At 34.3% G+C, this 18,079-nt stretch overlaps 1 protein-coding gene across 1 annotated transcript in view; it reads right to left on the reverse strand.

Annotated features, from left to right (window-relative positions):
* Positions 1–18,079, reverse strand: part of EIF3E (eukaryotic translation initiation factor 3 subunit E) — a 49,415-nt gene that overhangs the window by 22,340 nt on the left and 8,996 nt on the right. The window contains exons 4-7 of the mRNA XM_065902709.1: positions 16,006–16,048; positions 14,846–14,950; positions 8,853–8,978; positions 8,085–8,209 (exon numbers count right to left, since the gene is read on the reverse strand). Of these exons, the coding sequence (XP_065758781.1) occupies positions 8,085–8,209; positions 8,853–8,978; positions 14,846–14,950; positions 16,006–16,048 (399 nt within the window). The remainder of the gene's footprint in view (positions 1–8,084; positions 8,210–8,852; positions 8,979–14,845; positions 14,951–16,005; positions 16,049–18,079) is intronic.

Raw genomic sequence — 18,079 nt, forward strand, 5'->3', positions numbered from 1 at the left:
TTTGGCTGCTGCAAATGAACAGAACTAGTAAATGGCTTTCCTTACTTGGTTAACAAAAGAGCTGTTCAGAAACTTACTTTGGTTGAAGCCTCATTTTCCTTAATTTTGTGAGGAAATTCTGCTGCAATATGGTTTTAAATTTCCTAATTTTTCTGAGAGCTTTTGGTAACCAGTTGGGAATATTGTAATAAGTGCTTACGGCCTGGTTATATGGATGAACACTGTACACTTTTAGCATATCTACACTGTCAGTCCAATGCTTTGCTTTCTAATTTGAAACAAAATATTTCCACTGCATTGTGCCTTAAAAGTTAAGCACATCTGAAATCCACTTTTCTCCTGTTGTTTTGGCATGATGAGTATGCACTGGTAAGATGTTGCAGTGTAGGGATACACATGACCCTTGAAGAGGCAGCATCACTGGGATTCAAACAGCACTGAGTAGCAGCGAAGCCAGGAGAGAGCAACAATGTGTGACCATCTCCATCACAGCACTTCTTCTCGCCATTACTGTCTGAAAGCAGACACAGATTATCTCTGCATCTCTCCATGTCCATCTATCTCTACACATGCACAGATCAGATACATCAATATAGATTAATGAATATGTGTTCCAATAAAAACTTATGGACATTAAAGCTGTAATTTCTTAATTTTCATATCACAAAATATTTTCCTTTTCATTTTTTTCCCTAACCATTTAAAATGCAAAAGTCATCCTCAGATTGCAGGCCATGAGAAAAAAGGCAATGGATCACAATTTTTAGCTCACAGTCCATAGATTTTGGTATACAGCATTACCACAGTAGACTTCCAAACACAGCAGGGAATTCCTACCTGCTAGGACAGAAGTGATCCTGTCTATGTATGGGTGTAAGTTATCTATATTGATTAGTACAAAAAGTAAGGGAGTAAGGATTAAGGGTGATTCTGGGCAAGTCATCTCAGTTTACACTTCTGTAGGATCAGTAATTACATGATTTAGTTCAAATATAAAAAAACCACAGGAAAAACAGAAACAAACAAAAGAAAAAACTGCAGGTATCACTATTTAACAACCTGCTAGTAACCACTGTGCTCTTCTATTGTACATCTTTTTTATCATTCATCTCCTTTCTTCTTTATCAATCAAAACTTTAAAGTCAAATCAATTTTCATCTTCTTCTAACTTCTCCAGGTCTCACTGGTGTCATAAATTTATAGTGTTTAACCACACAATACAGCTATATTTAGTTAAATATTTTCTTAAGCTACTTGTGTTATTTGTTTGGATTATAAACTTGTAAGAAAAGAGCCTATACCTCCTCTATTTTTGAAATCTAACTTAAAATTATTTTTCCTTTAAAGAAGAGGTTCAGTATTTATTGTGTCCCAAAGTACAATTTCAGGATGGTCAAAAGCAAAGTTTATTTTTTCTCTAGCACAACCCTGCTCTAATTGTATAATTTTATGGAAGTGTTCTTACAGTATTTTTTAATTAAAAAGTCAGAGTGTTTAGTAATCAAAGGATAAGACAAAATAAACCACCAAATAAAACTCTCCTCTCAAACATGCTTATACTCTAGTTGGGGCAACAAGGTAATTTTAAGTTTTTTTTAGAATATTGTCACCCTGCTTATTTAACTTATATGCAGAGTACATCATGAGACATGCTGGGCTATAAGAAGCACAAGCTGGAATCAAGATTGCTGGGAGAAATATCAATAACCTCAGATATGCAGATGACACCACCCTTATGGCAGAAAGTGAAGAGGAACTAAAGAACCTCTTGATGAAAGTGAAAGAGGAGAGTGAAAAAGTTGGCTTAGAGCTCAACATTCAGAAAACTAAGATCATGGCATCTGGTCCCATCACTTCACGGGAAATAGATGAAGAAACATTGGGAACAATGGCTGACTTTATTTTTCTGGGCTCCAAAATCACTGCAGATGGTGACTGCAGCCATGAAATGAAAAGATGCTTACTCCTTGGAAGGAAAGTTATGACCAACCTAGACAGCATATTAAAAAGCAGAGACATTACTTTGCCAACAAAGGTCCATCTAGTCAAGGCTATGGTTTTTCCAGAGGTCATGTATGGATGTGAGAGTAGGACTATAAAGAAAGCTGAGCACAGAAGACTTGATGCTTTTGAGAAGACTCTTGAGAGTCCCTTGGATTACAAGGAGATCCAACCAGTTCATCCTAAAGGAGATCAGTCTTGGGTGTTCACTGGAGGGACTGATGTTGAAGCTGAAACTCCAATACTTTGGCCACCTAAAGTGAAGATCTGACTCATTTGAAAAGACCCTGATGCTGGGAAAGACTGAGGGCAGGAGAAGGGGATAACAGAGGATGAGATGGTTGGATGGCATCACCGACTCGACGGACACAGGTTTGGGTGGATTCTGGGAGTTGGTGGTGGACAGGGAGGCGTGGCATGCTGCGGTTCAGGGGATCACAAAGAGTTGGACACGACTGAGTGACTTGAACTGAACTGAATTAAAGTTCAAGTATAAGGCAGGCACAATATTCAGGACCTTATGTAGGAAGTACACGTGAGCTAGATCTTGAAAAACAGGGAGGCTTTGAATTGGTACAAAAAAGAAGAGAAGGGTATTTCCAGAAAGGCTAAAAAAAAATTAAAAAGGCTAGACTTAGTATAACTGCAGAGGATAGATTTTTAGAGATCATCCTAAGCTAAAGCAAGTAAAACACTTGCATAAAAAAACTTTTATTGTCAGGAACAATTAGAAAGTTTCGGAAAAATAACGGCAGATGGTAAGTGAGGACAAATTCTGGACACAATCTAGTTGACTGTTAACAGTAAAACTTGAAATTTCTCAGGAAATACACATTGTTTTATTTAGAAAACAAATCAAACATTCTTTTGCTAATTGAACTTTAAATCTTTTTTTACAACTGGAGAGTAACGAGAGCATTGTATTACATATGCATTCTTCTTCCTAATAGCACCTACATTTGGTGGCAAAGCCTCATCTCTAATAGCCTACGAACACTGTTCCAGCTTACACTTGATACCGTATCTTATATATCATATTACATTTAAAAGTTCAACATTTTTCAAATGTGTAAATCATCTCCATTTTAGATTCAGAATAAATTATGGCAGAAATGATAATGTATATGATGTAAGAGACTCAACCGGCAATGGCATCTAAACTTTCACTTCAAGGACAAAAGTATAAATAATCTTCACAGTACTTTTTGTACTTTAAAAAATCCTGAAATCACAATCTATATAAACTATCAACTTAACATATACTCAACGAACCACATTAAACTGTATTCCTGTGCTATCAGAAATTAAAAACAGAAAAATATGATACTTTCTCCATTAAAACCTACTATATATCAATGACAATTGAAAAAGACATACTGACTGTAGAGACACAAATACAAACTACACACTACTTACTAAAACCTACTCTACTTAAAGAATATGCAACCTAGGAAAATGAATGAAACAATAATCTGTCAAGCCAACTGGGTGTATTCTCACACGAAAAAGTTATAATCAGGCAAAAATGAGACTATGTCCTTAAGACATTACTAATGAGGAAGAAAACATGATGGCAACCTGACCCTATGGCAAATGAAAACGGTAAGTACCATATTTTGGAGTAATTTTAAAGTTGTAATACTGAGTTGGGAGGATGAAAATGTTTAACATTTACTAATACATTGCTAATTTTATTTTCACTGCCTTTGTTCTGTTTTTCTGTACTTTTAATCAAGGTTTTAAAAGTTGAACAAGTATTCAAGGCTATGAACTAATTTCTGAGGGCTACTTTGGCAGGTATTTCATAATTATCAACACTTAATCTCTTTGATTCAGTTATTTATAAAACTTTTAATAATGCCCAGTTTTACTGTACTTTTGTCTAGGAAGCACATGCTATGAAATCTCTAGTTTTTAAAAACTTATTCACTGATTTTTAATGGCATAAGGTATTCTTTTTTATACATGAACCCATGGAAATACAAATGAAAGCATTAAGCTGACTTACAGAATATAGCTTCATAATTAACTATCTTAATTCTAAGTTGTTATTTCAATTATATTTCTATAACCATGAACCTTTATCTTACTTTAAAATTTAAAAAACAAATCTATTTTATTCATTGTTTTCCTTTGTAAAAGTTTGATTTTTTATCTTCAACAAAACTTTCTGCTATCTCAAGCACTACCTTTATATTTCTAGTATTTATAATAAATGATTCTACTAAGGAATTAAATAGTTTTAATTATATAAAAGCCATATGGTTGTCAAGAATGAATCCATACTATTTCTCCTTGATTTATATTATACAATTTTTATAGTGGGTTTGAATATTTTTTACTTTTCTTGTTTACTTTCTTAAAGATGTGTTTTTAAATCAGCTCAATAATATCCCTCTCTGGATACATATGGAACTACGAAAACTACAGGAGAGTGAGTCTACCTGTAAGCAGTAGCGTGGAGAGCCAATTCCTAGGGATCCCTGTAACTGAGTACAAGAAAACCTGTCCTTATAACCCACCTGCCAGGTATCAAGATTAGAGCCAGCTATTACAGTGTCCAATGTCTGAATCAGGTTTGCTCATTTAGGGAAGGTTCACACTCCCACTCATGACTTTAGAGATAATAATAAGTTCGTAAGACAATCTTTCAGGTTTATTAGTCAGAATGGAGGCAAAACACTACATGACAATTTTATTTTTAATCTCTTCTCATTTGAATGCATGTCTGATTAACCTCCATAAATACTGAGAAATATATCCTTAATTCTTGAATTTGAAATTCTCATAAAACATCTGTTTTTCATAACATGCATGGATAGTTTAAAATTAAAGATAGGTAGTACTCATCAATTTAGTAAGAGAAAACTACCATATCAGGAAGACTTGAGAACTTGATAAAAAAATATTTAAATCAACATTGGGGGCCAGGAAAGAATGAAGATGGGAGCAAAGTGAGAGGTAGTGATCTGAAACAGAATCATAAAAAGAGAAGTATAGAAAAAAAGCAAATCTTGGAAAAGCCCACTCAAATATTTAGGGTGACATACACACCAGAACATGTTTATGACCTGGATCCTGGATAGACCTAGTGACAAAAATATTGTGGAAATGGATATGTTAATCTGATGGTGCTATTAAACATTCTAGTCACATAAATTAATATTCTATCCTGATTCCAAGTATTCATAAAGAAATCTTCTGTACTCCATAGCTTCCTATATAAATATTAAACCTATAGGGTCAGAACAATCTGGTCAATGTTTCATGTTCTTAGTCCTCTTTGCACTTCTCATAGCAAATGATGGCATGTTGAATTTATCCATCACTTTTTTGAGGCTGGTTCAGCTTTTTTCTTTGCAAACAAACACCTAAAATACTACCAAATAAAGTTGTGGGCTTCCTATACCAAAAGCCAGAAAAAAATATAACATCCTTGTAGGATCTCACTTTAGTACACAGTGACTTTCCTTTTTTGACCTTTTCTAAGAGCTTACTTAATGCAATAAATGTACTATAACTTAACTTTCCAGATTACAATCTATTATTACTTCCAGCAAACAGTATGCAACTATAAAATTTTGGGGCTTCCCTGGTGCCTCAGACGGTAAAGAATTCACCTGCAATGCAGGAGACCTGGATTTGATCCCTGGGTTGGGAAGATCCCCTGGAGAAGAGAAAGGCTACTCACTCCTGTATTTTGGCCTGGAGAATTCCATGCCATGGACTGTATAGTCCCTAGGGTTGCAAAGAGTCGGACAAGACTGAGCAACTTTCAATTTCCTACAAAGAGGGTTTCTTTAAGGAGAAACAGCAGCTCAGATAGAAACAAGCTTCTATGTCCGCTTTAGCAACTATTGTAAATCGAGATGGCATACCCGAATGCTATAAAACATCTCTAATAAAATAAATAACTGTAAACCATGTAAATTATAAAAAATTTTATCTCTTACAATTTACATTGAAAATTTAATGCTGGAATCATATACTGTCTTCTACCTCACTTAAGGCCATGTAGTTTTTGCTTTTTTAAGGAAAGATCAAAATAATTTCCTGTTACAAAAACTTCCTGCCTGTGTTCAGTTTTAACAAACTGGACTAGTGTATCATGATAGAAGGGCTTCCCTTGTGGCTCAGTTGGTAAAGAATCCGCCTACAATGCGGGAGACCTGGGTTTGATCCCTGGGTTTGGAAGATCCCCTGGAGAAGGGAAAGGCTACCCACTACAGTATTATGGCCTAGAGAATTCCATGGACTGTATGGACTATGGGGTCGCAAAGAGTTGGACACAACTGAGCGACTTTCACTATCATGCAATACTGACTAAATACACTAATATTGAACTTAAGTTGTAATATTAATACAGAAAATAAGCCAAGCAGATTTCTGATAAAAGTGCTTCTATTTGCCAGATTCAGGGGAATATTTAGCATTTAATGCAGAAAACACAATTCATACCATTTAAAAATGGCTCCCTGTTTCTACATTTAAAAATTACCGGCACTTCTTGGTTGGCAAATATTTTTCATCTTTATCACCACCAATAACTTAATTTCTCTTAAATTTCAAGTTCAGATGTTCATGTTAACAACTTAACTGAAGAGGTCAAATATTTCAGTCTTAAAAATCTTAATAAACTGGAGCATTTAAAGAACATGGTTGCTGATGTGACCTGTTTAGATTATATTTCATCAACTTATGCAAAAATATTGCTAGAGTATTACTGCCTTATTTTTAAAACTTAGAAAATCACACAAAAAAACAAAAAACAGGTTGTTCAATGTTCACTGATTTTATATTAAAAGGGTATTACAGCATCAATCCCTAAACTATACTTCTGTAAAGTAAATATACATTTTAGAAAAATATTAAAACCTTAATTTGACAGACAACAATTAGCAGAAATCAAGTGAAATGTATTAGGATCTCTATCTTAATTTAGGTGAAAAATAAAAGAAATATGTCTCAAAGTATTTATGTGTGATTTAGCCAACAATGCAGTTAATAAGTCATACCCAAAAACAAAAGTTAATGCAATCTTGTGTTAAATTAATAAAAGCATATGTACTGGTCACTGAAGCTAATGCTGCAACTGCTTTCTATAAAGCTTAGATAAATTCTAGAATAAGCTTTCAATTTTAAACATCCATATTTTTAAAAGGCTATGAATAAACAAATGGTAGTTATCTAAGAAAAGCAGCCATAATACTATAGAACATAACAAACTACATTACGTGATAAAACCAGAGATATTTAGCTTGAAGGAAAGAAAAATAAGGAAAATTATCTTCAGGTATCTGAAATATTTCCATAAAGTAATTCTTGTTTTCTGTTGCTCCAACCAAAATATTAAGAAATAACAGGCAGAAGATTCAGAGGCATTTATCTCAAATGGAAGAATAAATTTTAAAAAATGATTTCTACCTAATGATAGAACAGTATAGTTCACAAAGCAGTGTTTTTCTTATTACCAAAAGCTGGATGATAGAGCAAAGATGATATAAAAGGGATTCCTGGGATGTATTATCTTCCTTCCAAATCATACAGCCTAAAGCCTTCTAATTCTGAGGCTTTCATGCAAGTATGAATTACCTGGATTACTGTTACATGGAAGATTCTATTCAGTTCTTCTAGGATAAGGCCTGAGATTCTGCGAAATACTGATGCTGGTGGCCCAGGGACCACACTTAAAGAGCACTGTAAAGGGCTCAGAATATACTTTTATCAAATAATTTACTTAAGAGTTATATGTAAGCTTTTTCCATGAACAAGCACATCTACCACATGAAGAGGGGAAAAAAATGTGAAAACAAATTTAAATGTTAGAGAGAAGTACATTTTAAATTTTGAAAATTCCATTTGATTTCATATAATTAAAGTGGAAATTATACAGTGGGGACTTCTCTGGTGGTCCAATGGCTAAGACTCTGCAGCTCGGATGCAGGGGGCCCAGTTCAATCCCTGGTTGGGGAGCTAGATCCCACATGCCACAACTAAAACCTCCCCCATGCCACAACAAAGACCCAGTGCAGTCAAATAAATAAACAAATAAATATTTTTAAAAATACAGTGAAATAACTTACTGTGGCTGGTAAAGGAAGAGATCAATGATGTTATCGCGCCCTTTGGGGTGATTGAAGAAAACAAACAGGGACCAATGAATGAGCCATGTCCGCTGCTGAAGAGACTGAAGTGGAGAACTCACAGACTAAAGGATTACAAAATGCATACGAGGAAATATTAACATATGAGAAAGAGGGAGGGGAATAAACATTGCTGATATTGGAATTTTAGTTAAAATGGTAAGTCCAGTCCCCTAGACTACTCTGCTCTCTACATGACCCTTGACATTCAAAATTTCCCTGTTCTCAGAGACAAATTCAACAATGTCCACTAAGCCAATTTTACAGAGCCTCTAAGTTACACTCATTTCAGAAAATATTTTTAAAAGCAAGTGCTAAATTAAATACTCCCTAAAAAGGGGTTTTATTAAACACTAAAAGGAGATGAAAACTGTCTTCTGCATAGGACTTTCAATAAAGGGTAGCACCAAGGGTATAATGTCATTTCCACTGAAATAGGTAAAAGAGGCATTATAGCTCTAACAAAAATGAAAGCTGAGCTATTTTCTCTAAGAACCAAAAGATGTTGGACAACTTTCTTCAAGGAGATTCAGTAAAATTAATTAACCCACTAACCCACTGTGATTTTTAAGTCAGGTCAACATTTTAGTTTAGTCTTCCTCCCTCCCATTCTTCCTTTCTTTTAAAAGTACACAGTGCTTTTCCTATCAAGAAGTATGAAGGATAAATAGAAATTTCAGAGAATCACCTTAAAAAGGTGTAACTTACATTATTATCTATGGTCTCTTTTAGCCGTGTCAGGTCTTCCATGGCTGCATCCCAATTCTGCATTAAGATTTCCGAGGCCAGTTTTCCCCAGAGTGAACTCAAAGCATTTCTATCTGTTGCTGGAACCTGTTGAAGCCATATAATTAATTAGATTCGGAATACTCTGGAGGACTAGATAATGTGTATTTTATACCCTACATATCCATCCAGCCTACTAAAAAATCTAAAGCCCTCTTCCCAAAATTGCAGATATATAAGCCCTTTATTTGGATCACACTGGTTAAACTGACTCAAACAGCTTTCATTTAACTTAATTTACTAAAAATACTCAGGTCTTTAATATTCAGTCTAGATCAGAAAATAAAGAGTAACATAAAACTAGGATACAGCACCAGTGTTTTAGCATAATCCATTTCAGATAATTTAAATAGGGTTCCCCTCGTGGCTCAGATGGTAAAGAATCTGCCTGCAATGCAGGAAACCTGGGTTCGATCCCTGAGCTGGGAAGATTCCATGGAGACGGGCATGGCAACCCACTCCAGTATTTTTGCTTGGAGGATCCCAGTGAACAGAGGAGTCTGGTGGGCTACAGTCCATGGAGTTGCAAAGACCTGGACACAACTGAGTGACTAAGTACACAGCACAGCACATACACAATTAATCAAATTTTAGAGACGTAAATCTTTGCCGAGTGTTAAGATTCAGAAGCAATTTGTTACTAAAAATTCCTGGAGTAAAAGATGTGGAAATAAAGACTTTTGGATCTCATTTACAATTTAAAAAAAATTTTCAGAACAAAAATTTTCCAAATTATGTTACAAATGGGAAAAGCCATAGAAAAGAAGGTATATTGGCTAATAACATTAGTAATTATTAAAGGAATATGCAGTGAGCAACAAAAATTCATTTTCTTATGCAAACCTAAAACTGTGAAAGGTAAATAAAAATTTTTAATCCTCATTAAAAAAAGAGGGCAGACATGATGCATGGAGAGCATTCACTTGTTGAAAATTATACCTCTATTCATAAAAGCTATAAATTTCACACTGCAATTTTAACCTACAAAAAAAGAGAAATGAGGGCCATGCCATCTCCTCTTGCCATTCGCGGAAGAGTATCATAAACCCAAACACCTGTAAGGACTAGGCTTGCCAACAAAGGTCCGTCTGGTCAAGGCTACGGTTTTTCCAGTGGTCACGTATGGATGTGAGAGTTGGACTGTGAAGAAAGCTGAGCGCTGAAAAACTGATGCTTTTGAACTGTGGTGTTGGAGAAGACTCTTGAGAGTCCCTTGGACTGCAAGGAGATTCAACCAGTCCATCCTAAAGGAGATAAGCCCTGGGTGTTCATTGGAAGGACTGATGCTGAAGCTGAAACTCCAATACCTTGGCCACCTCATGCAAGGAGTTGACTCATTGGAAAAGACCCTGATGCTGGGAGGGATCAGGGGCAGGAGGAGAAGGGGACAACAGAGGATGAGATGGCTGGATGGCATCACTGACTCGATGGGCATGAGTTTGAGTAAACTCCGGGAGTTGGTGATGGACAGCGAGGCCTGGCATGCTGCGATTCATGGGGTCACAAAGAGTTGGACATGACTGAGCAACTGAACTGAACTGACTGAACAACAAAAACAAGTAAAGCCAGACTCTCAAAAAGCAAGGCAAAGAAAAGTGGATTATACAATGACTCTGAACTGTTCTAGAGCAGCAGAAGCAAGTGAGTGTACTGGAGGCAGAATACCTTTTTCATTGAAGCATTTACTTGGTGGTATTAATTGTAAAGTACTATTAGTACATATCATAATTACAAGTTAAATAAAATCATATGGGCAGAACTGGAAATCCAACCACCAATAATTTTGGCTATACCACTATAAACAGCTGAACCATCTGTGTTTTAGCTTCCTTATCTATAGAATGAAGATGCAATCAGAACCCACCTCAATTGTTCTATGAGTTAGAGGACATAATACATGTAAAGAAGATTACATCATCATCTGACACATAATATAAACTCAGAAAATGTGAGTCATTACCAAAATGATGATGAGAATAGAAATGACGATACACAGTACTATAGGTTGCCTTAACTATGAGGATTAAAACCACACCTAATTCAGACTTGGCCTATACTGAGATTTTTCCTTTGATGGCAATAACTAATTCAAATATACTGAAAAATATATAACAAACTCTTAGAACAGGCAAACTCTTAGAACAGGCATATAACAGAGACTAAATTTGCAAATTAAAATTGGAAACATAATGAAACCACTGGTTCTTATTATTGTTACAATTTATGTCCACAAAAAACTTGTATATGAGTATTCATATCTTTATTTGAAACAAACAAAACCCAAAACTAACCCAGATGTTTACTAATGAATGAACAGAAAAACTAGTATATTTTCCTAGAATGTAAAGAATCAAACTTCTGATACATACAATAACACAAACACATCTCAAAAACTTGCTAGTCAAAATATGCCAGGCACAAGCTTATAAATATTCCTCTTAATATGAAATTCTAGAAGGCTACTCTAATATGGATGGAAACCAATCAGTAGATGAACAAGAGATGAGGTATGACTGCAAATGGAAACAAGGGGGCTTTCTGGGGTAAAATATTTTTTATCTTGACTTGGTGGTAGCTGCACAGGTACGTGCATGTTAAACCTTACTGAAATTAAAAACTTGACACAAATATCCATAAAACTATTGTTCAAATTACAAAAGATAAGATGTTTGATCCTTACAAAGAAATCGAAGTACTAATATTTCACTGAAATTTAAGACGTCATCAATTTTAAGGTGTATTATTTTAGGTCAATTAAGGACACATCCCAATTTTAGACGTTAAAATGGGATGAATAATGTATGAAATACACATCTTTTACAGTGACATTATCAAGCAGAACACCATCAGATCCAGATCTTCAGTCAAGATTCTAAAACTCAAAATAAACAAATAAATACACTAAAAAAAGAAACGAAAAGATTTTAAAATCCACCAAATCATCATTAGTCAAACTTTCTTGAGTCAAGGAAAAGTACCTTTAAATTGAATGACAAGTACTTAAGAGTAGCAAATTTTAAAATCTGAGTGAATCACGTACACAAATATGATCACAGCATCTTAAAATTACTTTTATTTCAAATAGCTATTGGATGAGGGGAGGGGTTATATATTGAAGCCAGACTAAAGACCACAGTGAGGGCAAATTCTAACAAAATAATTAAAATACTGTGCTAATAACTTTCAAAACAAAAAAATTTCCAAAATTCCTACCAAATTTGCTCCACCATTTCAATTTAAACTAATAAATTTCTTATAGCATTATTCAAAGAAGTTTCACAAACAAAGAGGGTGCATTTAAGTACTAGCTGGTATTTTCTAAAAGCTACCAAATCTTTTAAAAATAAAAGTAGATTCTAGGGTCACACAGCTTTAATTTATACAACACTAACCTACAATAGGTCACTCAGAGAGTCAAATTCTAATCTCAGATCATAGTTACAATGGTTCTTTCATAGCTTATGTTTCCCTAACCATAGATTTAAAAGAATAATCAACCACTAGGAAAGAATTTAGAAATGAAAACAGGTCCTTTGCAAAAAGATAAAATTAAATAACCAATAAGCAAAAACACCGACATTATTTATCGCAAATCTAATACAGGATTTTTATCTTTGCTACTAAGAAGATCTCAAACAAATACATAATTTTATAATGGTGTCTATCTATATCAAAAGAAAAACTAAAATAAACCAGCTTAAAACTTAGCTTGGTTATTAGCCTTTATCAATATGCCAACATGAAGTAATCAACTCCATGTAACTCAATTTTTCTGTGGCACAAGATGGGACAACTTTAAGGTGAATTGCACCTAATTTCTGAGTACTGTCCAATCACTGTATTTTGATTCTTAACATAAAACATCAATTTTGTATCCAGACCATGGTATTCAACTACTGGAATGTCATCTGAATTCTATCATAAGGTATGCCAGGAGATGCAAAAGCTTAAGATCAATCCAGAATTTTTTAAAGATAGGAAACCAACCGAGATCTTCATATTTTACAAAAGTAAATATGAAAACTCTGAAAACTTTTTAAGTATACACCATCTATCTGAGCCACCAGGGAGGCCCCATACATGAATCACATGCAGAAAGTTTCAGACTAAACCACACTACATAAACACAACAATACTATTAAAACTAAAATATGTAATATATGTTAGGATAAAAAGCTTTTTGTAGCAGCGCAGCACGTTTTTTAATTCCCAAAAGGTTCATGCATACTACTCTGGCTCAAGTCCATGTCATTACAGTTGGCTCTTCATACCAACCTGCTTTCAAGGGTGGATATGCTAGAAGAGTTTCAATATCTGGATTTCCAGCAGTTACCTTAAGTTTCCATGTCTTAGCAAAATGGCACATTCACTCACTGACCAGCAACAATAAATTTACTGTGCTAGAACTCTAACACGACACTAAATCTTCACTCTCAAAATTCACTCCCAGCATTAACAAATGATATGAATAACCAACTCTTTTCATGTACCTGTAATCATATCAGGCTTCTGATTTTACAATCCTCTCCTAAGCTGTTTACATTTCCAAAGTAATCAACTTTTGCTCTCTTAAATCCTTCATAATATTAAAAGTAAAACTGATGGAATTTTCTGATAAGCCACTACAAATTTAGCATCATCCATTACCTTCAATGCACTTGCAAGCTAACCACAGCTAAACTGCAAATTAAGAATTCATTTACAAATGGGAGTAAAAGGAAAAAAAAATTTTTTTTTTTTTCAAATCAAACTTAGAAATAAAGTGAAATCTATTTCTTTGAAAGGATGGTACTTTTAAAAAAACAAAGTTGTCTTAGTAATTTTTTAAAGATTTATTTGACTTAACACCAAGCTCTTCCTTCCCTTGCAAAAAAAGCAAAATTTAATTTCCTAGAAAACAACCAAAGATAGCAGCCATTGAATCTTTTCTTTGTGACATGTGGGGCTAAAAGAAAAAGGTACCAGAAAACAGAGACAGAAAGAAGGGACTGTTCCAAGGTTGGAAAACAAAAAGTCCCTGTCTTAAGAGTTCATTTCCCAACTTCTAGGATTAACTAGAGTTATCAGAGATGTAAGCAGTTTCTTACTAAACCAAAGTAACAAATTATAATTTCTCAAATGAGAGGCTAGTTAAAACGAGAATTTTGGAAATTTTAGAAGGCATTTATTAATATAATTACCTAAACAAAAGGTAGAATGAGAAAGAAATCTGTCAGTGTGAAGCCTGATTTTTCCTTTAGCTTCACACAACTCTCTTTACCTGACAAAAGCAATGAAACTAGAACTTGTCAAATAAGACAGAACTGCTATTATCTAGCAATACCATTTAAACTCATCTACTCCCTACAAAAAATGGGGGAAAAAATCTGAACTTTATGGTCTAATACCTGAGGGGCGGAAGTAAGTAGAAAAAGTTACTATTAAGGCATAAAATTAAAAATATCATTAGAATTCCACAACTGTTTAGAACAAGTTCAAGGAATACGTGCAGCATAAAACACTGAACTAAAATTAGCAATAATAGAAAAAAATAATAAAATAAAATTAGCAATAATAGATTTACTCACTAAAAATTAAGTAATATGCCACCCACAATGTGCCACTCACTGTGCCGGGCAGAATTATTATAACAAATCTATTACATGATAGAACTCTAAGGTTAAAATCTACAGCTATTATAAAATGACAAATTAGTGGTTCCTACTTTTGGAATTCAAGGACAAGTTAAATCAGGGCCTTATATCAGGCCCTGATATAAGGTTTCCTGTTTCTCTCTGGCTTTTGTTGAAAGTTTATTTTTTCTTTGGCCAATGATGGCTGAAAACTGAATGGACAGACCCAAAACTATAGGCCCATTTTGAAGAACCAAGGCAACCTACAAAAGAGAGGGAAAAGGAAAAGAAAAGATTACTTACCAACACTCTAAAGAAGTAAAGATATTCTGCTGCTCCAGAGTAATTTCCACATTCATACTGGAATTTTGCATACCTGTACAGTGTATCTAAATATTCCTGCCTGAACTAAAAAAAGAAAAAAGCTTAGGTTATGCTTCTTAATTTGAGTTTTAAGATTCAAACCATTTATTCTTTCAAATGTCCCCAGATAGCAATTCTTTCAAAAATTGATCCCTCCTCCACCCAGCCCAATATCAGAAAACCACATGACCCTTAAAATATATATTAGGAATTATTGCATTTCACATTCACAGTTCTGGTCTTGAGTTATGAATTGTAATTCACTGTTGTGATACAAATTTGAATTACAGCCGAAGGTCTGATGTGTAAATCCCTTAGCTGGTAAAGGAGCTTAGACAACTACCTAGCATATGCATCCCTGTTAAGATTTTCTGATTCTGTATAAATAATGTGTACAGTAAATTTCAGTTCTCTGCAAAAACTCGCCCCCAGAGTTTATGATGCAAACCAAGTGAAAGAGAAGAAATCTAAGAGAAAGGCTCCAAACTAGAACATTAACAAATATATCAAAACATTTTACATGTTTTGATATATTTGATATATTTGATTACATTTTCTAGAAACTAGAAAAAGTAATCATGCACAGTGGTCAACATGCCTCCTGTTAGAGTAATTACGTGTTAAATAAAAAACTTGAATGCAAGCCAAATAATTATATGCAAATGATTACACACACACTTTGAGTTAATGCAAGGGAAGGAGACTGGAAGATGAGTAGGCAAGCCTATAACATTCCTTTACCTGAGGATTTATAAAGGCCTTGATAATGTCAAGGGCTACTACATTCCACAAGGCAGTCAAAGTGTTACTTAATGCGATTCCTCAAGGCATTTTAATTCAAATGTAGTTCTGTTTTACCTACTCATTAATCCATCAGAAATACAAAAAGCTAACATGTTATCTAAAGGTAATTACAAGCATATTATTTTCCAATCAAGAATAATTTTTAAAAACTAAAGCTTATGTCTAACACATTAATCGGGAAATTACATCCTTTTCAAGCCATGAATCTTAACTATTCAGCGCTGTTCTTTAATTACCTTTTACAACATGACAACAGTGTTTTTTTTTTTTAAACAGTTTTTTAAAAGACCACTTACACCATGCTTGTCTGCCAGGTAGTCAAACAGCATCCGACCATCCCTTAATAAAAAAATTTAAAAATTACTGTATTTCACAGGCCACAGAAAACAAGCATATTCAACTTCTATCTTATTACTCACATAAAGCCATATAATCACTTTAATATTTAACACTAAAAATAAGACTTCCAGAAATAAACAGAACATTACATGCTTTGAACATAACGAACAGGAACTCAAGGAAAACTAAAGTTTAAAATTTCACTTTGAGATTTCTTAAGCCCTAATTGAAAACCGTATGATCTGATTCACCACATGATCTCAGTTTTTCAGGTAATAAAACCAGAACACTCTGACAATTCTTATAGTGACATCAGTGAGATCTATTTAGCTGGTAACCTACTGAAAATGAAAGCTATTTGCTCTCTTGAGGACACATTTCTAATTGATAATATATTAGAACAGAGAAGGAAATAAATGTACGATACAAACAAGCACGAATTAATGATATGTATTAATTTTGCCTCCTCCGCAATGTTAGCATTTTTCATAAGGACACTGATTTGGCAAATTTATAAAACTAATAAATCATGCTTAACTTACATGCTATCTATGCTACACATTCTGCTGCTGCTGCTAAGTCGCTTCAGTCGTGTCCAACCCTGTGCGACCCCATAGATGGCAGCCCACCAGGCTCCCCGTCCCTGGGTTTCTCCAGGCAAGAACACTGGAGTGGGTTGCCATTTCCTTCTCCAATGCATGAAAGTGCAAAGTGAAAGTGAAGTGGCTCAGTCGTGTCCAACTCTCAGCAACCCCATGAACTGCAGCCTACCAGGCACCTCCGTCCATGGGATTTTGCATTCTGTCAATATAAAATTCATACCAAAGTGTCAAAAAACCCAATTTAACTTTTCTAAAATTAGCATAACTTGAGATGCTGGCAGCCTGGAAAAAAAAAACTGGTGACAAAGACACCAAGGGACAAATGACAGGTGGCAGAGGTGCCTACCTTCTGCGCATTTCCAAGAATGAAACCATTCCCTTATGTTTACTGCAAGGATGAATACTGCTGCATGTCTTTGGGAGCATAATTTTACTTGAAGGTTTAATGTGGAGGGGATATGGACATATTATAATAATAGAAACATTTACAAAATTTTAACATAAAAAGGTTAAAAAAATAACCTCACTTAACACTTGCTGTAGATCACAGTGAAGAACTTTGTGTTACACCCTTTATATTATAAAGTATATAATCACTATCCTCTAGCTAACTGGGTATTTCTGGGCAAGTATGAGAAGTACAGTGCTATATGTTCAATGACATTTTAAAATGGGGAATTGGCGGGGAGAGGTTATTAATGTGAAAATGAAAAGGTTATAAATTTAGATATGATTTTAACCCACAATTCCATTCTTTCATTTATTTCCAATTTATTGTTTATTAAGACACAAAGAGTTCTCTCTTTTGAATATTTGGTGAACAAATCTATATTATCTTATTCATACCCTAATCCAATTACTTCCCAGTTATTAAGTGACTAGACCAAGCTTAGAATTTAAATCTTAAATTTTCTTTGTACCCTAACATCTAGATTATTTCAGCTGTCCCTTTGTGGGCACTTACTTGGGACTTAATTCTAAGTGTATACAAATAAACACAGACATACAGAGAAAGCTACATACAAATATATGAAAACAGAGATAACAGCTTTGTAAGATAACTATCTTTGTGAGTACATAGATGCAGCATAATGTGGTACGTTATAGAATGGTACAGTGATCATATATTACTGCTGCTTTTCTAAAAAGAAATACCTGGCAACACTTTCTCAAATCACAAATACAGTCAATCACTCTAAAAATCTGGTTCAATGATGTATCATAAGAACTCAAAGTGTAGCATGCTAAAATCCTGAACTCCTCCTCAAGTGAGTATACTGATAGAAAACATTTTCCATGATGGCAATATTCAATTTTAGTAGAAGACTTTTAACATTTTTAATGACACAAAGGTCTTCACTTAGTAAAGTCAGAGGAAGGTAACATGCTTTCTGTGGAAACCGAACAATAAGGCTACTTCTAGCTAAGA

The sequence above is a fragment of the Muntiacus reevesi genome, chromosome 12 (assembly GCF_963930625.1).
Source record: "Muntiacus reevesi chromosome 12, mMunRee1.1, whole genome shotgun sequence".
NCBI classification, from domain to species: Eukaryota; Metazoa; Chordata; class Mammalia; order Artiodactyla; family Cervidae; genus Muntiacus; species Muntiacus reevesi.